This window comes from Bos mutus, chromosome 29 (genome assembly GCF_027580195.1).
Source record: "Bos mutus isolate GX-2022 chromosome 29, NWIPB_WYAK_1.1, whole genome shotgun sequence".
Taxonomy (NCBI): domain Eukaryota; kingdom Metazoa; phylum Chordata; class Mammalia; order Artiodactyla; family Bovidae; genus Bos; species Bos mutus.
Genome location: NC_091645.1, coordinates 35,846,144 through 35,868,646, shown reverse-complemented (window position 1 = coordinate 35,868,646; position 22,503 = coordinate 35,846,144). Strand labels below are relative to the sequence as shown.

Sequence of the window (22,503 nt, the reverse complement as noted above, 5' to 3'; positions counted from 1 at the left end):
ATTCACTCTTGTAATCAAACCGGTCCTAATTCCCAAATAGTCAAGGGAGGCGGCTGCTCCTGAGGGGTTTGGGGATCTGAGGCAGAGCCCACACAGCAGATATCGCTGCGGCTCCGGAGCCCCTTTCCATGAGACCAGGGGAGACTCGGACATGGGGTTCTTGGGCCCTATGCAGAGGCACCAGCTTACTTTGCAGATCTGAGAACACAGCTGTGACAAAGCCACTCAGTTTTCCTGGACACATGGAGATCACACGACAAAGCAGAAGACAACATACTCTGAAGGACTTTCCTATTGTTCTGTCATTGTTTTCTTTTTGGTGGGAGGAAGGCATGGTAAACATGAAGAGGGGCCCAGAGGAAAGCAAGAAGAACAAACGTTTGGATGCTAAGGGGGAACAGTCTTCAGTAAAAGGGCAAACTTGGTTAAAAAGCCCCCATATGAAGGATGTAACACCTGGCGAATGTCTTCAGAGAGCACCACGTGGAGCTGGCGGGAAGATGAGTCCCTCACCCTGGGAGAGAGGGGTGGTTGACCAAAGCTGGTTGGGGACAGTGACATAGCATACTTCTGTGAATTCACAAACCCTCTGGTCAGCTACAGGGGAATGAAGGGGAGAGAATAACCCCAGACAAGGACTCACTTATCTCAAGGATGGAAGGTTGGAAGTAAACTTTGAGGCTAATGGACCACCTTTGAAATATTTCTGCCAGGAGCTTGGAGGGGCCAGAGGAGACCAAGTTACCTGTCAAGTCAGGGCCTCACGGAGTTTCAGGGGAGGCACCGGTACCACTTCGGTGAGGAACCACTGCTGAGGGTGCAGCTGTCAGCAAAGGAAAGTCAGTCTTCCCTCCTCTGGGCAACAAAGGTGGTCATGGTAGGCTGGGGGAGCAACAGCCTGGTCTCTCCCTGCAGATCTGTTTTCAGAGTCCCTGAGCTGCAGCTGCTGAGTTTCCAGACACAAACAAGCCTGTCTTCTGTGAGCCTCACTGAGCCCACACAGCAAAGAGGAGCCAAGTGGGATATTATTCTGCTCTGCGCACCAGCAGCTCTGCTGCCAGCTGAGTGCCAGGCAGACTCTGTGCCTGGTAATGATGCAGGCTGTAGGGAAGGCACAGCTGGGCATGCGTGGGCAGTTACTGTGGACACACTTGGCCTTGATTATTTGGGGGAGAAAGAGAACGGAAAGAGACAAAGAATTGCAGAAATACACGGTCCATCTCAACAAAGCTGGTGCGCAACAAGGACAAATATGGCACTTCTGGTCATCATCAACATGCCTGCGTGTGCTTGTTTATGCTGAGGCGAGCCTGCCTCCTGCTCACCAAGGACATGGCAGTCAGGGAAAAGTGGTCAGTGGCATCCACGGCCGCCACGTGGAGTTCGCACCACGTCAAGACAACCCTCGGAGGCGGGGTTGGAGCTGAATCCTATCTGCCTGCCTATGCCCCACAACTAAATCCTCCCAGGGGCACCTTTCCTCTCACACAGGCTCTGTGCAGCATCCTCTCTGCTGAGCCCACTTTTCATTAGAAGGGGTCTCAGGAGATAGCTAAAGGGAAGGACCAGGGGGTTAAAGGGGATAGAAAAAGGAAGATCCTCATTCAGACTTCTCCCATCTTCATTAGAGTGTCGTCTCTTGATGTCGTCTGTTCCTTTCCATCCTTGTACTAAGCTCCTTGTACACCAGACCACATGGAAGACTAGCTGGGGGCTTGCTCAGAGCCAGGCAGAGATGAGGGGACCTGGAGTAAGGTGGGATTAGGGGGTTCTCGGGCAGGTTTCAGGTGCTGGTGGGGAGGTCGTTCTGTGTAACAGCACTGATGGGGACACTGCAGTTTGTGTAGTCAAAAGAGTTGTGAGTTGGGGCTGAACTCGACGTGAAGAGAAGGAGCTGAGGTCACTGGGATGATGGTCCTTAGAAACAGGTGCGGCATTCCTCAGATGCTAAGAGAATCTTGTTTCTCCGGCTGGTCGGTATGTAAATATGAGGATGAGGACACATGCAGAGTGGAATGGGAAAGGATTTCCCAAGAATAAGCAACCTGGGGGCATCGCCAAACCTTTGTTACCCCAGAGTTGGAAGTTTCCACTAGAGCAGGGCTTCTCAAAGCAGGGTCCCCAAACTAGCAGCCTCCATGTCATCTGGGAACTTGTTAGAAATGCAGATTTGCAGTCCCTGACACTGACTCAGAAACCCTTGGGGTTGGGCCCTGCCATCTGTGTTTCAAGCAGGCCTTTAATGACCCTAATGCCCGCTGAAGTTGGGGAACCTCCAGTCTGGAGTATGCAGATACAGCCTTGCCTCAACTGGCTGGACTTGGCAGATAAGAACACTCAGAGGGAGGTCTCAGAGATGCAGGCAAGGTGCCAGCTTCCATGGGTGTGCTCAAGGTGAGCTGACCTAGTTTCAGCCTCTGTCCTGGGGCCCAGGGTCCCCTGCCCTTCCAGAGAAGTACAGAGCCAGAACAGACCCCTGCATTGGCACAAGAGCACACTTTAGTTCAGAGACACGTTTGCATAAATACTTGAAGTGGATCCACCCCTGCAGGTGGGAGCCTGAGAACACGGGGCTCTTCACAGTCCCGGGCTCGCAGCCCTCCAGCCGATGGGTTTAATGCTGAAGATAGTCCCGGTCATCTCTGAAGATGCCTCAGGGTGCAAATATCGGGCTTGCCGTGATGCTCACCATCACCCCAACTCCCCGTCTCTCTGTGACTAATATTTTCCTCACTGAGGTAGATTATTTATCAAGGGAACCAAGTAGAAAACAGTTTTTTTTCATTTAACTTTGCTACTCCTTTTCAAACAGGCTGAACGAGTCTTCTGTTTGTGTCCCTTTTACCTTATGCCCTCTACTTGAACCAAGGAGGGTCCACCCCACAGCATCTGTGGTCTGTCTCTTCTCCTCTCCTCCCCTTGTAGATTCATGCCCAGCTGGAGGGCCATGGCAGTGTAAGGCCTGGGTAGGCTGGCAATACCACCTCTAGATGTGGGGTCACCATAGTGCGACCTTGTTTGCACCCCACACCCCGAGTCCATGAGCAGAAGCCACCCCCTCTGGATCACGAGAAGCAGGGCAGGCTTCTGCAGAGCTTGGTATCCTCAGGCTTCAGAGCCTCATCACAGGCGGCAGAGGTCTGGCCGCTGGGGTCACGGCACTGCACCATCCGCCGCTGCCAGCCGGCCCCGCAGCTGTGAGAACATTCAGACCAGTCCCCCAGCACCCACTGCGTGTTGAGCAGGGCCTGAATGACATTGGTGGTTGTCCTCTCTCTGCTGCTCTGTTTGCTGGAGTTCATATCATCAGGGACAAAGAAGGTATATTTGACCTTGAGGGGATCCCCATGGACCTTCAGGAGCTGTAAGGTCAGTGGCTCGGGCAGGGACTGGAAGCTCTGCAGCCGCTCCAGGGAGGTGAAGGCACCGCTGTACCTGAGGACAGTCCCGTTCAGCAGGATGTACTGTTCTGTGGGAAAGATGGCGTTGTTTCCATTGAGCAGGTACTCCCCATCTGTGGTCTTCAAGGCCAGGTAGTTGCCATCGTTCTGAACTCCCGGCGGACTCCGCTGTTTCACATCAATGTTTGTGGAGCCAGCCGGGAAGGTGACAATGTCATTGTAGCCATAACTGTGACAGGAACAGAAAGATACCCTTAGGACCTGTGGCTCCCCAAGTCAGGCACTCAAGAGGTCAGTGTGGAGTGACTGGAGGTGGGCAAACAAAAATTTGCACTATCAAATCAGGAAATAGTTGCATAAAGTTGCCAATAAGTTAGCTGGTGACGCCAGCAAGAATGCTCTGTACATTGGGATTTTTGCTTTGCCCGGCAGCTCTATTGTGAGTGTTTGGAGATGAGAACTGACGATAGCATACAGGGGAAGGGAGCCCAAAGGGAAGTGAAAGCTGGGCTGTTGCTGCTCAAGTCCCCATGCCCATTCCAGGATCTGACCAGATGGATGCCTCACTCCGCTCTCAGAGTCCGTCCGTTCCTGGAAGTGTGGCTGTGTGGCTCAAGGGCAGGGAGCAGGGTGGCACACTGTGCCCAGGGGCCTTCTCCCGGGTGTGCCAGCACCAGGAGCTGGGCCGTCGGGGGCGACAGGGTGCTCTGGGGCAAATGTTTTCACTTTATTGTGGGCCTTGGGCTTTCTGTGGGATGGAGAACCCTGAATTCTTATTCTTCTCGTTGTGGGTAGAAAGTATTTGGTCTCATAGGCTAGGAGGGAGGTGAAGAAGCCTGAGGAGGGCAGTCACTCTGTTATTTGCTGTTCTTGTCTCATGCCCACTGGGAAGCTGTGAGAGGACCCTGGCCCCTGATCTAAGGTCTGAGCGAGCACTGTGGGGACTCCCCCTTTGACCGCCTCACGCCGCCTGGTTCTTTTTTCTATATCATTGAGTTTAAATATGAACAGACTCGCGAGTTGTATTTGAAAGCAGATTTTGTTCTTTGATTCTGATGAGATGAGGTAGCATGAAGGAGTTGGGTAGGGGTGCAGTGTGGCCATGGACCCTTGCCCTTCTCTACGAAGTGTGTGCAGGGCAGGAAAAAACCTCTAGGAAAGGAGAAACCTGGGTTCTCCTCAGACGTCGTTACCTACCATGGTGACCTCAGATGATCATGTTATCTCTTCGTGCCTCAGTTTCCTCATCTATAAACAGGGAATGACCATCCTGGCCCTGACAGACTCATTTTAGGAATCAGTCAGAAGTGAAAGCACTTAAATATAGAAGGGCTTCCCTTGTGGCTCAGCTGGTAAAGAACCTGCCTGCAATGTAGGAGATCTGCGTTCAGTCCCTGGGTTGGGAAGATCCCCTGGAGAAGAGAAAGGCTACCCACTCCAGTATTCTGGCCTAGAGAATTCCATGGGCTGTATACTCCATGGGGTCGCAAAGACTCGGACTCGACTGAGCAACTTTCACTTCACTTCACATGAACTTACGGATTTAAGGTATGAGAAAGGATCTGGGGCTGTCAGATTCAGGAAGCTCCAAGACTGCCAAGGTCCCCCAAGAACCCCCTTTCTGAAGATCCACCTGCAGAAAGGGCAGGACCCACCGGGTGCAGGTGAAACGTCCTTCCCACAGCAGGCCTGGAGGAGCTGCTTCTGGCAGGGGTCCCAGTTACTCAGCGCACATCTGCTGCCGACTGACTCAGAGATGATGCAGCCCCATGCACATGGCCTCCGGTGGCCCCTCTGCCAGTCAGACTGCACCACGTGCTCTCCCACCTCCTCACCCCTCACAACCGCTCTGAGACAGAGAGGATACCGAGTTCATGCAGACACTGCAGCTAGCACTCCCGGGTATGCAGGGGCCGCCACTGTCTCTAAAGCCCGGTCCACTCCTGCAGCTAGGGACAGGACTCCTGGGATACCCACCTGGAGGGACTGAAGGAGCCAGACACCTTCCTGCATGAGTCGCCTTTGCCCCCACACACCCCACACTTGTCCAGCTTCTTAGGTGAGTCCAACACGTGATCACAGCCAGCCTTGACACACTGGCCACGGACACAGATGGCCAGAGTATCGGGTCCGCACAGGGTGCCATCGATCACCTGCAGAAAGGAAGCGGGGTCTGAAGGGACCTGAGCATAGGTGCAGCCCGCACGTGGTCCGGGCCAGGAGGCCTTCCTCCCCACCCGTGCATCTGAGTTCCAGAAGGTTCCTCACCTTGTCCTCAAATATTCTGAACTCGCTCCGCCCCCTGGCTAGGCAGAACAGTTTGCAGCGGTCCCGGGGGGACACCCCCGCATACTTGGGGACCCACTGCAGTAGGTTTCCCTCCACGTCTGTGTAATTGTAGGCATTGAACTTCTCACACTGCTGCTCCCTGAAGCTTTTCCCTAAAACGAGGATGAGAGGTCACGGAGTCACCATGCTGAACTGAAGCAGGGAGGACCCCGAGGGGGAGATGCCCGGATTCTGGGCATCCTTCTTCCTCCTGGACTTGACCTGGTCCCAGGACGCGGGTCACCTCAGCCCGCCCTTCCTCAGCACTGACCTCGGCGCTGACTCATGAGGCAGGAAAGGAGAAGCCTGCCCCGCGGGGGTTTTCTGGGAAAGACAGTGTTTCTATTGGGGAGAGTCTTAATTCTGCTTTACTGATTAGCTTTCTCTCATGGCTCAGTTGGTATAAAGAATCCGCCTTCAGTGCAGGAAGACCTAGACTCGATTCCTGGATTGAGAAGACCCCTTGGAGAAGGAAATGGCAATCCACTCCAGTGTTCTTGCCTGGAAAATCCCATGGACAGAGGAGCCTGGCGGGCTGCAGTCCATGGGGTTGCAACAGTCGGACATAACTTAGCGACTAAACCACCACCAACACCAAACCTAGGTGAGGATGGGGATAGCTCAGTAGGCCTGGGAAGCAGAGAATGACACATGGAGGTATATTTTGGACCCTCTGCTAATCATGACTCTTGACACTGGACGTTTGGACAAAGGCCCCCTCTGTCCCTAATTCTGACCTGGCCTCTGCTCTCCACTTGCTGTAATTCTGGGTGTCTTTGGGGGAGTCCACTTGAAGACACTGTGATTACCTCCAGCTCAGTGAGGCCCAACTCCGTGTGGTTCCTCCATCACCTGGTTGACTCTTCGTTGTTGTTGCTAAGTCACTTCAGTCGTGTCCGACTCTGTGTGACCCCATAGACGGCAGCCCACCAGGCTCCTCCATCCCTGGGATTCTCCAGGCAAGAACACTGGAGTGGGCTGCCATTTCCTTCTCCAATGCATGAAAGTGAAAAGTGAAAGTGAAGTCGCTCGGTCCTGTCGATTCTTAGCGACCCCATGGACTGCAGCCTTCCAGGCTCCTCCATTAATGGGATTTTCCAGGCAAGAGTACTGGAGTGGGGTGCCATCGCCTTCTCCAGGTTGGCTCTTCACAGGGTGATGTTACCACCTTCTAGCCTGAGACTGGAACCCTGGTATCTTCTCGACATTTGAGCACCTACATCTGCTATTTCCGGCATGTCACTAAGTCCTGTCCTCTGTTCAGGATGAGCTGAGGTTTTGCATGCTCCTTCCCATACTCCACAATTCAGTCCACTGCTCACAAGCTAAGGCTGGGGGTTTCCTGTGAGACTTGGTGCCTAGTCTCCCATCCATCCTGCTGCTTCCAAGACAGGAAGACCTGGGTGTTTCCTTCTCGCGGTCCTGAAGTTAGCGCTGCTCTTACTGCTGAGGTTCCCCACCGAGCTGGACACCTTCATGGTCTGTGGAGCTTCAAACCCCAGGTGGCCACGCCCCGTCCTGAGAGAGCGTCGGGACAGCCGAGGCACACGAGAGGCACTAAGCTCCCGCTGATGGAGATGGCTGGTACCAGTGCACCCGAAATCCAGGTCTCAGCTCCTGTCCGTGTCTCCTCTGTGCCTCGTATTCATTCCCCTCTCCTCTCTTCTCTCTCTCATTTCCCCAGGAGCCCTTCACTAGTGTGCCAGGAGGATGCCCACAATTCCAGGCAGATGCTCTAGAGCCTCCTGCCATTACGGCTCCTCCTCGTCTTACAAAACTACAAAGCCTCCAGACTCCCTTGCTATTTGCCCTCCCTGGGCTGGGCCTCTGTGCTTGTAGGAACTTCTCTAACCTCCCTAAAAGTGTGTGCCATCTGCTGCCTGTCACACTCCCTGGAGCTGCGACAAGGAGCTGAACAGGGTGGTGGAGCAAAGATCTGCAGGGACTCCCTCTCATGTCTCTGTAGCCGTCACTGCTCCTAGTTAAGGAGTTAAGGTATGTGCTTTTCATGGAGCTCAGCTCAGTGCTCTGTGATGACCTAGAGGGTTAGGAGGGGAAGGGAGGAGAGGGAGGTCCAAGAGGGAGGGGATATATGTATACTCAGAGCTCATTCACAGCAGAAACTAACACAACATTGTAAAGCAACTATCCTCCAATTAAAGAAGACTACATGGGAAAAAAAAAAAAAAAAAAAGGTATGTGCTTTCTTGTGGGCACTGGGGGATGTGCCTGGGAGGCAGAAAAGAGGCACTTCCCAGGAAGGTTCCCGTAGGCAGATGCCATGGCCCCAAGGGGAGATGAGCAACCTTCTTAGGAGAAGTGTGTGCTAGGATCAGATTCAGAAACCTTCCCTCTGCCCTGGGCTGAACGTTGGCTGGAGTGACCCTGGAGGTGGCTCCGACAATTGCTTTGGACAGTGGCTCCATTGTTCTGCACACAGACCAGGGTTTAGACTCCTCCAGGAGTAGTATTACTGTGGACTCTAGCCCTCCGCAGAGCCCTGCCCCGGCTCTAGAGCATAAGCTGGTTGGGAGTGACATCCTCCATGTCCACATCTCCAAAAACCAGGGTGGTTTCTCTCCTTGACTTTTCCAGGCTCTCCCTGCACAGTGAGAGCTGGCCCGGGGCACTGTAGGCTGCCCCGAAGTGTGGTGCCTCAAGAGCCCGTTTCTGTCTGCACCCTGGAAAGCTCTGAGCCCGAGAGACCACCCTCTTCCAGGGATGTGCTGCAGTCGCCGTAGCAGCTGCTCTGGTCATTACCGTCTGGGGGGCACTCCTCGGTGTGGCATGACTGGTACTTGGCTCTCTGACCCAGGCAGTACTTCCCTCCGTTCTGAGGCTCAGGATTGGTGCACTCACGGTATGAAAACTGTACTCCTCCTCCGCAGGTCCGTGAACATGCACCCCAGGGTCCCCACGGGGCCCAGCCTCCATCCACCACAGCCTGCAACACACAAGGCCGCTCTGAGTGGGGTGAGGGGAGAGGGCCTAGGCTCTCGGTGGGACCTCCTTTCCTAGCTGTGCTTGTGCTGGTGGGTGGAGTTCGCTAACTGCCCAATTCGTCTTCCCACTGGCTTGTGTGACTGCAGCTGACCACAGAGTCTGTGCGGGCCTGGCCCTCAGCTGCCCCCCAAGCAGCCAAGGGTCTAGAACCGTTCCTCACCCTTTGTAAGGTGCTCAGTTGCAGAATCAAACATTTTATGGGAATAAGGCTGAGGAAAATACAGTGGTTTCCCATGGGGGCTGAGACTCCCGCAGTGTTTGGAGACACTGTAGTTGTCACAGCTGGGCAGGGTGTACACTGTTGACCTCCAACGAGTCGGGGACAGGGAGCTGCTCAGCCTATACAGCCAGAGTGCACACAGCCCAGACACCACCAGTGCTGAGGCTGAGCAGCTCTGACCTAAAGGAAGGATCTCTGGGAGGTGAGGCTGCTAGTCTACTAGCCTCCAGGTCCAGGAGTGAGTAGGACATCCTGGGAACAGTCACATCCAACTTTACAACTGACTCTGAGGTCAAGCAGTTGTGATGGGTGGGTACACAGAGTTTTCAAAATGAAAATAATTTTTTAAAGGTTACAGAAGTCATACGTGATCCTATAAAAAATGAAAAATAGGAAAAATGTGAGAGAAAGTAACACTTAAAGATATACCACTACTTAGATGAAGCCATTGACATGATTTTCATCAATATCCCTTTATACCTGTGCTCTGACTATCGTCATGAAGGTCCCGTGTTTTTATTTTGCAGAGACATGATTCTGTCAATATATGCAATATTTCTTTTTTTTTTTTATGCAATATTTCTGATCTGTCTTTTCCCCTTAAAAATACATTAGAAGCACTAGCCTGGGTTCACTTTCTGGCCACTTTTTCCTGTGTGGAGCTTGGCTGCACTGCTGGGGAAGGTGGGAGTGGACCCCCTTCCCATCTCTCCCCTCAGGACTGTGTGAAGCCCACACTACAGGACAGGGTTGGGAAAAGCCACGTGTTGGGCAGGGGCTGGGAGGGGACTTAGAAAGAATCCATGACGCCTATCCCGGCCCAAGCTTAGAAGGAATGTGTGGATTACGTGGCCACACAGGCCCCTGGGCCTCCGTGCACGGGATGTGCCCTGAGGACAGCCTTCCAGAAGGTGAGAGCGCAGGCCACCTTAGTGATTCAGAGCTGGCCAGACCCAGGCTGAGACCCATCGGACATTGTTTCAGAGATGGCTCAGTGACTCCAGTTAGAGAAAGGTGACGAGCCTCACAGTTTGGAAGTACAAAGCAGGGCAAAGGAGCCAGTCGTTTAAAACCCCTTCTCGACATTGCCTTGCCTTCCCTGCAGGTTCACTCTGCCAAGTTTTCTCTGCTGGCTCAGAGGTGGTTCCCCTTCCTTCTTCCCTCCTTCTGGAACAAGGGGTCCCCACACTACCTCCCACTGTCCTGACCCCTAGCTAAGAATTCAGCTCAGACACGGGTAGGGCATGAATACTTTCCCCTCCTTCTTGATGGGGTGTCCCTCCTCTGCTGTCACTCACTTCATTTATAATAGAATTCATAATGGCTTCTGTTTATTGAGTGTCCATGACAGTCTCGCGCAGGAGTGTCCACGTCTAGCACCAGTCCTCCAAGTCAAGTCCACAGCTGTTCCAAAGGCAAGCTCTCCAAACGCCCAAGCCCTGATAGCACCATCCATTTGCTCTGAGGACACCCTCGAAGGGCTCCTCTTGTGTCTGAATAAATACGCTTTATTTTGTGTGTCAAAGGATGTGTGGCTCTACTCATAGTTGCATCTGGCCCCAAGCCTCCTGCTTCCTAGCTCTCAAGTGCGGCTTCCTCCATGGAAACAGCCCTCCCCCGTCCCTCTCCCTGACACCCCAGTGGCCATCCCTCACCTCGGGCTTCTCCACTTCCTCCTCGGGCAGGCAGCTGCCCTCCCAGCAGAGGTGCCCGGGCCCGCAGGGTGTCCCATCGGCCCAGGGCAGGCTGGCATTCCTCGTGTGGCAAAGGGGGTCGGGGCCATCAATGCGGCACCAGAGCTGCGCGCAGGTGTTCTGGTCAGAGGAGTTAGGGCAGTGGCGGAAGCCCAGCCCAAAGATCTGCTTGCACTGTTGGTCCAGGTCGTAGAGGGGCCTGCGGCCGGGGAGGTCTGTGGGCAGGGCCATGGCCCAGGAAGGGGCATCCAGAAGGCAGTCCCCTGAGGAACGAAGGAAGCAGAGAAACAGGAATAAGGGCCAGGGGTTCCCTCCTGTCACATGGCACTCAAGGACTCCTTGACTTCAATCCACAAACTGTCAACACTCCATCATCTAGAGAAATTCCTTCCACGTTTTGATTATCAGTAGCACATTTATTTAAAGGATTGAATTTCTTTGTCATCCAGAATGTCTTATATGTATGCAGTGTTTACCGAGGGAAGGCCAGCTAATTGTAGCACTAATCTAAGTCACAGTATAATTAGGGATGTAAATGGACTGTTAAATCCAGGCCCAGAGAATTAAAGCCAAAGTATTGATGTTTGAACAATCTATTATTTCTGCATCAAGAATCACTTGTGTCTTCATTTCTTTACTCCACAAGCCAGGCTGCCTGCACCAGGCACTTCGCCCCACTCCTTGCTCTCAGGGGCGTTCCTGCCTATGCTGTTTTCACGCTACCCTGTGATGTACGGCTCCAGCCGGAGGCTCCCTTCTCTGCTCTGTATGACAAACATTCTTCCATTCCTTCAAGGTCTGTGGGAACCCACCTTCTCCAACAGACCTTCTCAGACCACTTCTACCTGCTCTGCAGATAATCTCATTGGCGCTAGAAGCTGGGCTGAGGAACAGCAGGCTAGAGGAGTGGGTAGAGCACCTCAGCCCTGGAGGGCAGTGAGGACACAGCTGCTGAATGTCTCCCGTCCTGAGACGCAAGCAAAGTAGGTGCCTGCTGCCGGCCAGGGAGAAGCGGGGACCTACCGTACCCGCGGTCCAGGAACGCGGGTGCCCGCCGCCGGCCAGGGAGAAGCGGGGACCTACCGTACCCGCGGTCCAGGAACGCGGGTGCCCGCCGCCGGCCAGGGAGAAGCGGGGACCTACCGTACCCGCGGTCCAGGAACTCTCTGAGGAACGAGGCGCTGCAGGGGGACCAGGGCCGTGTTTTGTTCAGCTGGACGTAGAGCGGCGCCATCATGTGGTGCTTGTCCAGGGGCCCGAACAGCCGAGTACAAAGCTTGGAGTCGTCGTGGGGCATGCCGAGGACGTGCCCTGGGAAGGACGAGACCCCTAGTCCACCTGCCGCCTCCATTGCTGTCAGCCGTCCATCCATGGGGCACAGTGCTCTGAAAGCCTAAGCAGTGCCAGCTCATCCAGGAATTCCACCTGTTTGTTCCTCAGGGACAGTTCTCAGCCCACTCTCCCAGGGGAACCGGGAGCACTGGGATCCCTCTCTTTTCTGCTGGGGCCTTTCCTGATTCACATTCCCCTTAATCGTTTGCTCACTTTCTCTCACTGTCATTGCAGTTGACCTTCTGAATCCTGACTGCTTAGCCAGGACACCCCCTCACGGCTCTATCTGAGCACTGGTGTTTCCCCATCCGCCTGAGGATGGCCCTTCACTCAGGGTGGGGATGGAGAGCATGAGGGCACATTTACTCTGTGACAACCAGGAAGCACGGCACAGCCCTGGGGGGCTGCACCACTGGACTCTGGAAGGCAGGTCCCCCCAACCCAGCACCTGGCCTCTGGGAGTGGGGGATCTTACCGAGTTCGTGGGCCAGAGTGTAGGCTGCCTGAAGGCCCTGGTCCTGGATCACGGCGCAGCTCTTGCTGGGTTCACAGATGGTGCCAACGTTGGCCACACCCAGGGTGTCGCACCTGCCCTCCTGCCCGCAAAGGTTCTGCTCAGGAGAAAGCGAGATGTGAGGACAGAAAGAGGACAGGAACTGCATGTTCCTGCACCTCCTGAGATGAGGGAGATGTTTTCAGCCAAATCTCTATTTCTTCACAAAGGACATTTGTCATCTACATCAGCAAGACATCAGGCTGTGGGCCTGGGAAGTCTGTCCTGGGAGGCAGGATAGCCTGGGAGGCTATAGACACCCCTGCATAGGGAGACGGGTGGGCCCTGACCCTGGACCTCGGGCTCCCCAGCTGTGAAGTGGGGCTAAACACGAAGCTTTGGCCTCGGGGTTGTCTTGACGCCTGGGGGGCAGGGAGCAGGGCCTCTACCCATGAGGAGTCTGGCTAGACTTTAGGAAACCACCTGCTTAAACCTCACCATGAAGGTGGGCAGGCCTCCTGATTTGGAGACATTATGGGAGGAGCCTGGTTACCTGCCCCCAGGGTTTAACCCGGGTTGCAGCTGCACCTCTGCACTTTGTTCCAACTCCACATGTCTCTCAGGGCAGTTTGAGTCCTTTTTGTCTTGTCATGACCTCAGCAGACAGCTGGTCACAAACTTCTGGACAAGAGCCCTTATGCATTCCTCTGCTTCCCTTGAAATACCTCATACTTGTCCTCATGACCTCCTCCTCCCGCCCCACCCCCTCGTCCACATTCACGGCTCTCTGTCCAGCTAGGGCCAGCAGGGAGCCAGTCCCCACATTTGGGCTGGCTCCACATTTGAGCCACACCCCCTCCTTGACCCACCCGGTGCCACCCCTTCCCCTGCAGTGTCTGGAGGCCCTCAACCTCTCTGGTGAGCAGGATGGCCGTGTCGAAGTGCTCGGGGTGCCGGTCTCTGGGCTGGTTGATGTCCCGCTGCCAGGCGCAGAAGTCGCGCAGTATCAGCCCGCTGTTGTCTGACACCTCGGGGCCCAGCTTCTCGTCCCCCAGGATCACCAACTTCATCATCACCAGGTTGACGGAGTTGCCGATGCTGGGGTGCTTGTAGATGCGGGCGGCCATGGACATCAGCATCAGGATGTGGTTCTGAGGCGAGCAGGGGTGAAGAGGGAGGGGTCAATCTCCCAGCAGTGCCCACCCCCGCTGTCACCTGAGCTGTGCACTCCTCACTGCAGGGCATTGGTGTATAGCCTCTTTGGATGGGCTCCTAACCCCCCTCCCCGCCACCCCAAGCACTGGCATTATTTCCCTTCCTTGTACGTATTAGAAATCCATGGCTGAGTAAGTGGCCTGAGGTCCAGAGCTAGTGTGTCAGCCAGCCCATGAACCCTGCAGGCCTGGCTCCAAAGTTTGTGTGTTTAACGTCCTGCCCAGCCACACATGGCCATGGACATCTAAATCCATTAAAATTCAATCCAATTAAAATCACCGTCCCTCTGCCACACCAGGCACATTTCAAGAGCACCAATAGCCACATAAGACTCATGGCTGCTGCAGAACATTTCCATTGTCACAGAAAGTTCTTCTATTGGACTGCACGATTTATCTACCTTAACCTGGACACCCACCGTCTCCCTGCCAGCCACCCCTCCCCTCATGCTCTCAGCCCAGAAGCACTTGTCTGAGCACTCAAGGTTAGAGTCCATGGAGAATTGTCCTCAGTCTGCTGCGGTAACCCCTACTCTTCAGGAAGGAAACTTTGCTGTAATGGTCACTCCTAACAGGAGCTCCTCTGCACCAGTCGCAGACTGGATATGCGTCACCTCAGGAAATGCTCACAATGATCTGGGCAGTCATCCTCATTTCTCCAACAAGGAAGTGAAGGTTCTCACAAGTCAAATACCTTGTCTACAGCCACCCAGCTCTTAAAGCTGGGGTGTAGCACAAGCATGTCTGCCTCTGAGGTCTATACTCTTCTCATTAAACTTCCCAGGACCTGGCCTCCTGGCTTCTGCCTGGACAGCCCAGGGGGTTTAATCCTCCTCAGCTTGGGTCAGGAGAGAAGGGATGGGCTGCTGAGACCCAGGCTCTCAGGCTCACGCTGCTTCTGGTCCCATCAAGGTCAAAGGAAGAGTGGACATCGGTGCTTGGCCTCTGCCCAACCCTGGGCTGCCAACAGCTCCCAGGGCCTCCGAGGAGGCCAGATCAGGTCACTCTCCTGCCTCTGGGACCTCCAGAAGAGCATCGTCTAGGATGATTCTACAGAACAGGAAACCGAGGTCCTCTGCCAGGAGTGTGGCCAGTCCTGCTCCCTGCCCCTCAGGGCTCCACCCCGCTGTAGTCTCTTTTTCTGCCCTCCTGTGATCTGGAAGGTGGGACCGGAAGGAAGGAACCGAAGGTGAAAGGCTACAGAGGGACATTCCGGGGCTGAGGTCACGTGTGGGAGTTCCAGATGAATCCCATTACTTGTGAATGGGATCTGTCTGTTCATCTCGCCGGCAACCGGCCAGATATGTGGTAAGACTATAAACAAGGGTCGGCAGGTCACTTAGTGTGTCAGACACTCCAGCTACGTTTAGGCTGATGTAAACATCGTATCAACAAAGCTGAAACTTGGCACCCGCTCCTGGAGTCAGATTTCTGAGGGAAACAAGTAACCACCTCATTAGGCAGCTGGGGGTGAGGGCTGAGGAGTGGCAGCCTGTCTGGCTCTTCCCTCTAGTTATCCGCTGCTTCCAGGGTGCCCCCCGCCACCCCTGACGAGGACCAGTGGCCAACTCCTGGAACAACCTGCAACAACCTGCAGCCCTCCTCACAAGAGAACTCCCTTCAAGTTCCAACATCACAATCTCAAAACTAGGGAGATGATGTTTGATGAAGAAGGCATGTAGGCGAGAAACGCCAGCTGCCCCACAACCAGTCCCTAAAGGTTTGGAATAAGGAACCAGTGATCTAAGGTTTAAGAAGGCTCTGTTTCCCAAGCTGTTCCATCATCCTAGCAGAGACTGTCAATGGGTTGATCCCCAGTGTGAGCCGAAGGTACACGAGTGCACGGGATGTGCGACCTGACACTGAGGCTCATGGATTCTTCTCCCTGGGGTTCAGGGAGCTCGTAGCTTCCTCTCCAAACATCATGCAAATGGCAGGCTGAGCCGGCTTGAGAATTTTCCTTTTAGGCAGTGGGTTTAATGGGAGGACATTGAAGTTTCCCTTGGATGCTCTCTTCTAAGATAATTCCCATCAAAAGAGGGCTGCCAGGCCTGTATGGTCCAAAGTGTCTGTTAAAGTCTGCAGTCCTGGCCTGGCCCACCTACCCTTTCTCTCAATCACTGAGCTTTTGGGGATGAGAAATTCCTCTGAGGACTGGTGGCTCAGATGTCTGTGCATCTAACTGACCCTGGGGGCAGGGAGCCAGGCCTGGGCAGGTGGGCAGCTGTGAGACCGTGAACCCCACTTCTGGGCCTATCTCCTGGTCCAGAAGGGCAGGTCTGACTTCCAGGCCCAAAAGCACCATCCAAGGCAACTCTGGTATTAGCTGTGCTTTGACGAGCATCTGCTATGTGTCAGGCCCTGGGTCAGATGCCTTTTGTATTTTACTATCTCCTCCAGACACTGCCAGATCCTTGGTAGAACAGTGCCTGTCAGGCTGGTGAAGAAATTGAGGTTCAGAAAAAGGGGTAACTTACTCAAGTCACGCATTTCTATTTTCTGTCAAAGTCTATGCTCTTCTTCATGGCACTGACTGCCGCCCACCTTTGCTGTTGCAAGGACAACTGCAGCACAGTGAGATCAAAGTATGCGAGCAAGACCGCGTGCCCTTGACATTGTCTCTGTCCTACCTGCCTTCCCAGTGGGACAGGAGGATGGGTACATGGTGACTCAAGGACCGTTGAAGACTATGGCCTTTTTAAACTGGGAAGTGCTTTACACGGTCGATCATTCTGATGGCAACAGACCGAAGACTTGGTCTTTTCCAGTGGGGGTTCATACTTCACGGCAATATAACGTGCCTGCGGAGACTCAGACACGTGTCTGTTCTGTTATTATCCACAACAGGACACTTCTGAGAGTAAAGATGAAGTGTTAATAATTACGCCAAGATAATCCTAGCCAGGGGTTGTGCTGGGCAAGCCAGGATACTTGGCCACTCTGGTGATAGGGCTGGTGGGAGACATTTTCCCGAAGGGCAGTGGAACGGGGGTGAAGTGACTTAGCCCTCCCTGAAGCCACTGGCTAGTAGCTTGACTCTGGGACGCCTCTGGTCTTCTCTGGGGACCTCCCTGCTCAGCAGCGACTTGAGAAGCTCAGCAGCGACTTGAGAAGCTCAGCAGCTGATGGTCTGGCTAGACCATTTTCCAGACTGAGCGTGGGGCGCCGCTCCCTACTCTTGCCCCTTCCTGGTGCAGTTTCATCCAGGAACAGTCAGCAGCAGCTGGGTGCAGACAGAGTTAAAGGTCTCTTCTGAGGTGGTCCCCCCTTTCAGAAAGCCCCCTTTGTCTGAGCTCCTCAAGTGTACAGAGTCTGGAAAACTTCCTTGTCACTCCGCAGTGAAGCCAGACTTGCGCACGGTTAATTCTTTCTCTGGCCTTGAAGGCAGTTTCTTCTCAGGACTGGGCCTCCCATTGTGGCTGGACCTGCTTGGGTGGCTGGGCTCAGTGACCCATTCCCACAGCATGGAGGATGTCAGGGGAGGCAGAGCCAGAGTCACAGACCCTCCTGGTGCTGAGCAGGCGGCACGGCCCAGCACCCCAGCATGGCTGTCGGGTGAGGAGACCTGGGGGAAGTCACAGATCATCTGTAACCTTCACTCTCTTCCTCTGCCCCCTCACAGGTGTTTGCACTGCGTGGTCCCTGTAAACCACTCTGCAGATTGAATGTCCTCAGCGTGTGACTTCCCCACGAGGTGCTGAACTTTCTAGAAGGCTCACTAGGAAGCAGCCTCAGCGATGCTTAGACTAGACTCCATTGCCAAGTCCAGGTGCGTCTCTTCATGGGGGAAGGGGAAGCATCTCTTTATCCTCATTACACACCCTGGTGGCTGGGACACCCCAAAGCACCTCCATCTGTGTGAATGAGGTCTCCAGGGGACTCCTTGAAGAGTTACTTGCAGAGAACTAGGTTATATTTGAGGAGGTGTGTCTGGGCAGGCCAGGGAATCTGGCCTTGACATTCACTTGTGCCTTGGCTGAGCTCATGGGACAGTCCAAGGGATTGAGCTGAGAAATTCAGGTCTGTCCTGTGGCATCTCCACAGCGGGTGAACAGTCAGAGCAGAGGGGCCAGGGGTCAGTCATAGAAACAGCTGTGCCTCAGCCTCAGCCCCACCTGGGGCAGTGACAGCAGAATGCAGGCAGTGACGGGATGAGACCAAGGGAGAGGGGTCAGGGCTGGCCCCAAAGGCAGAGGGAACCCTACCCACCCAGGGAAGGACCTAAGCTTTCAAGGTGCCTGACAGCTCTTCTGGGGTGTTCTCCTGACCCAGGGAGGTGGTGGGCTGCTGCAGCGATCCTGTCTGAATGTCCAGAAACCTGTGTGTGTGTAGGGGACCGTGTGGGACATGCGCATGTTGGGTCATCCAGCCAAGAGTCCTATGAGGGTACAAGTGCCCCTGGGTGCAAAGAGGAAGCCAGCTGTCTGGTGCAGTAGACCTGGGGCAGAACCCAGCCCTACCCTTGCCTCAGTGGCCTGGGAACCCTGGTGCCTGGCAGCCCGCATGTCTGCTCTCAGGTGGCTCTGACAGCTGGAGCTGCCAAGTACATGCTGGAGGAAAATTCACAGCATCTTAAGTGTTTGGGCGTTGAGCTGAGCCGAGAGGGTAGGGAAACATTAGGGAGGACATTTTGACTCTGAAGACCGAAAAGCAATGACTTTTCCCGCTGCTTCTCCCTGTTCTTGTGGGCTTTCCTACTCCCGGTTGTCAGGCAGCTGTCAGAAAGGAATCGTGTGTGGGAGGGCTCAGCACCGCACCCTGGGTTTGAGGTGGATGGACTTTGCCAGGGGTCCCCTGGTAGCCAGGTGTGGCTGTCCTCAACCTGAGATGGGAGAAGCCCCACCTGCCGCCTTCTGGAGGACATGCTGGGGCAGGAGTCAGAGGAGGCGGCTGGTACCTTCCCCTGCTCTCCTGGAAGGCCAGGAAGCAGATACTTGGTCAGTGCAGACCCACAGTCCTTGGGCAGAACTGGACTGCGGGGTCAAAGCTGCCATCCCAAGCTCTGGGAGGAGTGAATACAGACTGCCAACACGGGGTCTGATGGGTTTGAACGACCCTGGCAGCATCCAGGGGGGCAGCCACGTGGACCTTTCACCTCCAGTTCTTCCCATCTTTGCACCTAGAATGCATTTCCCAGTGACTGGCAGACTGAGAAAGCTGGGGCAAGTAATAGAAGGGCCCGCCATGCCTCATGTAGACTGTTGTGCACAGGTGGTGCCAAAGCCCCCAAGGCAGGCATCAGCTGGGCACAGGCTGAGGCTAGAATGGGATGATAGCCAAGACTGCCATCACCAAAATGGCAGCAACTGAGCTGCAGCTGCGGCCAGGGTGCCCATTTCAGGAATCGGTGCCCTCTGGGTGGGTCAGTCCTCCATGGGGCACATCTCTGGTTCTGCGCTCCCCAGGATAAGAGAAAGTGCGGCCTCACCTGGAGCCTTCTGCTTCATCTGGTCCTTGGAGGAGGTGCTGGGGTGTAGGGTGACACACACACCTCCTGCTGAGTCCGCAGCATCAGTAAATCTATTTGGAATCGGCCTGGCTGCAGGAACTGTCCCCTGGACTCAGTTCCCTGCCCCAGCTCAATAGAGAGCTGTGTCTAGGCAGAGGGCAGCTCAGGTGGGCCAAGAATAGTTGTGGCTCCACCAGGGACACTCACCACAGGAGGTCAGATCCCCATTGTCTTCTCCTTCCCTCTCCCCTGAAGCTTCAGGTTCCTGGGCTGAATCCCCAGGCAGAAATTCTGTTCCCCTCCCTTCTCGTGCTGACGCCGGTGCTGCCAAGTTCTGCCAGGGCTGAGCGCCAGGTTGGCAAGGTATCCGTGCCCCTGATCAGAACCAGCTGGGCGCACAGAAGTTGGGCAGCCCCTTTCCAGCCTCAACTCCCTGCAAACAATGTCTTTTACTTAAGGCAGCCTCAGTTCTGCAGGCAAAGGACACCTTTGCATCCCAGCGGCCTTTCCTTGGGAGCCCCTCAGGTCTGGAGACAGTAGGGGGCTGAGAAATGGGGCTTGGGGTAGATGCTCTTCCCAAATGCTCACTTATCGTCTCTGTTGTGCGAGGCAGGTGTCTGGGGTGGGGGTGCTTTAAAACTCACTTTCAGCTCAGCATGTGTGGGATGGGGGTGGACATGGAGGAGGGAGCCCAGAGCCTCCCCTCCAATTAGAAGGGAGGTAGTGGCAGGAGCAGGTGGTCTCCTGGGTGTCAAAGGTCATGAAAAGAGTTACTTCCCTTTCTCAGAAAGGAGAGGACCTTGTTTGGGGTGAGGAGCTGGAAGGATTTTTCTCAGAGGGACAAGAAAGGGGACAATTTGGAGACTCTGGGAGGTGATCAGGGTGTCCCCGCACAGCAAGTCTTACCTCTAGGTCCTCTCCGTAGAAAGCAACCATGGATGCATCGGCCACCAGCAGCATTTCCACAAAGCGGTCCTCCGAAACAAACCGTTTGGTCCTGCTCTTGGCCCCCAGGGTTGGTGGTGGCTCGCTGGAACTTTCTGCCTCCTCTTCTTGGCCCTCCTCGTCCTCCTCCTGTTTCTCCTTTTCCTCCTCCTCCGCTGTGTCGGCTCTTCTCTCCTGCCTCTCACCCTCTCCCTTCTGCGCCTCCCTCTCAGACGCTCTGGACAGGGGCTGGGCTGCAGTGGCAGGGTGCACGTGCCCCCAGCGCTGCAGGAGGTGTGGCTGATGCAGGGAGCGCCCAGCGCCTTGGGGCTTGATGGTGAACTCCTGGCCTTCCAGCAGAAAAGTGCCGCTCAGCCCGCGGCAGAGGCTGACGGCCGCCAGCGACTCGGGGTCCCGGTTCACCGTGCCCGAGAAGATGCAGCCGCGCAGCTCCCTCTCGCGCCCGGCAGCCCCGCCGGAGCCCCCGAGGCGTGCGATCTTGAATTCGGGCGCCAGGAAGCTGTCGTCGGGCTCCAGGCGCAGCTCCAAGTCGCGGCCGAAGGCGGACAGGTGGAGCGCGACCTCCCCGGCGATGCTCTGCAACCGCTTGGGCACCACGAGCGCGGAGGCCGGCCTCCTGCCTCCGGGCCGGGCCGGGGCGCCGCGGGCGAGCGGCGGCAGCGTCAGCAGCAGCAGCAGCAGCAGAAGCGGCGGCCACCGGGGGGCGGCGCGGGGCATGGGGGCTGCGGCGGCGGCGCGGGAGGCGCAGGAAGGGGGCCCGGCGCGGGCAGGTGCGGGTGGCCCGGCCGCTGTCCTCGCGGGTAGGCGCTCGGCGGCTGGTCAGGCGTGTGTCCGGTGGGCAGACGTCTAGCGGCGGCGGTCCCCAGGCAGCCTCTCCGGCTCGCGCCCGCCGGGCCAGTGGAGCTGCAGCAGCTGGCGCCCTGGCCGCGTGCGCGCCCTTCACGCCCGCCTCCTCCACACCCCGGGAAGCACCGAGTGGGCTGCCGAGTTCTTCGTATTTATACTTCCTTCCCGGCTTTGACATAAGAGGTTTATTTTTGATCTCTCACTATTCCCGTTTCCCCTCCCCTGGGATCAGAGAGAGAAACTGAAAAGAGAGAGCAAGAGAGGAGAGAAAAAAATTCTGGATGAAATGTAAAACCAATCAGGAGTCAGCGAGACTGACTCCCCCGCCCCTCCTGTAAGAGTCAACGCCAACTCTTTCCCCCTCGTTTTCCGTGGTGCCACGTTAATTCCTCCAACGCTGGACGTGCCCTTCAGTCAATGATCTTGGGGAGGCCCCAGTCGCTTCCTCTTTTCCGGTCAAGTGCCCAGGACACACCCCCAGGAGACCCTTGCACAGGTCCCCGCAACAGTGTCACTTGGGGATCCGACTGTGCAAAAACGAGGTCTCCAGAGAAGGTTCCAGAGCTTTTCATTGTAAACCCAAGGAGAGGGGTGAGAAAGATCATACTAAACTCAAGCTCCCTACTAAAAATCACGTTTTTCACCCCAAACGGGATCAGGGCAAACAATACCACCTGGTTCACACAGCTAAGGACTCTGTTACTGCCTCGTCAGAGGCTGGGGAGGGGAGCAGAACTCAGCAAGACCGTAAGTTACCAGAAGGGAGGTGGCAGCAAGGTGGGATCACCCTGGGGCAGTAAGTGCTTGCAGCTTTGTCTTTGGCCCTGACGAATAGTTGGAATAGCGCTCAGCTGCCTTGGACCTCAGGATGGTGGCAACCCTCCCCCCACTGTTTGTGGCTGTGGGTTCCAGCGTGGATGCGAGTGGATTATGGTGTCCTGCAACATCACCTCCTCGGAGTGAGAGGCGCTGTAACTTGGAGAAGAGAATGGTATGGTCCACAGACCTCTTTGAAGAGCACAAAATGCAGCACTTGATGACACCCCAGTCCTAATGGCCAAGGTCTGAGCTAGCCTGAGGGTTCTGTTCTCTAAGGATGCACTCCTAGGTGTCCTTGGGGGAGATTCCTGGAGGTCAGGGCCTTAAAGTCCTTTGCCTGATCCCCTGCCCCAGCTGCCTGGTTCTCCGGCTGGGTTATGGTGCCTTCACTTCAGTCCTCCCACTCCATCACCATCTATGAAGGATCCGCGTCAATGTGACCTCTCAGGGCTTCTTACTCTCGAAGAGGAGGCCCCCACAGACACAGACGTTCCTTCGTGATCACAGCATACCAGGGCAAGTCCTGGCAAATCCTTTCCAGGGGTCCCTGCTCCTTGCTTCTGAGAAACACAGAAGGCTGAGCTTTCTATCCTAGCATGCTGCCTAATCTTTGCTGGGTAATTTACAAGATGGGAATAACTCAGTGTGGGAAAACACACTTCTGGAGGCAGGGGAATGGAAAGAATGACCTCTTCAATCCTTTCCAAAAATGAGCAAAACACATCAGGACACAAAGGTGTAACAGCTGTGAGGGAGTCT

General features: G+C 55.3%; 1 protein-coding gene across 1 annotated transcript; it reads right to left on the bottom strand.

Annotated features, from left to right (window-relative positions):
- Nucleotides 1-305: 305 nt before the first annotated feature.
- On the bottom strand, nucleotides 306-21,142 carry ADAMTS8 (ADAM metallopeptidase with thrombospondin type 1 motif 8). Its single transcript, XM_070365138.1, has 9 exons — nucleotides 20,041-21,142; nucleotides 13,383-13,622; nucleotides 12,454-12,589; nucleotides 11,790-11,957; nucleotides 10,608-10,909; nucleotides 8,490-8,673; nucleotides 5,670-5,842; nucleotides 5,379-5,554; nucleotides 306-3,630 (listed from the first exon to the last, which is right to left on the bottom strand). The coding sequence occupies exons 1-9, from the start codon at nucleotides 20,794-20,796 to the stop codon at nucleotides 3,066-3,068; spliced, it is 2,700 nt and encodes an 899-aa protein (XP_070221239.1). The 5' UTR covers nucleotides 20,797-21,142; the 3' UTR covers nucleotides 306-3,065.
- Nucleotides 21,143-22,503: the final 1,361 nt, after the last annotated feature.

Bases quoted from the DNA above. Each gene is read 5' to 3' on its own strand.
- ADAMTS8 (XM_070365138.1), bottom strand. From the start codon at position 20,796: ATGCCCCGCGCCGCCCCCCGGTGGCCGCCGCTTCTGCTGCTGCTGCTG. The intron at 10,910-11,789 runs GTAGGTCCCCGC...TTCGTTCCTCAG, and splicing joins GTTCCTGGACCGCGGGTACG to GGGACTGCCTTCTGGATGCC. The intron at 5,555-5,669 runs GTGAGGAACCTT...TCCTTTCTGCAG, and splicing joins TCAGAATATTTGAGGACAAG to GTGATCGATGGCACCCTGTG.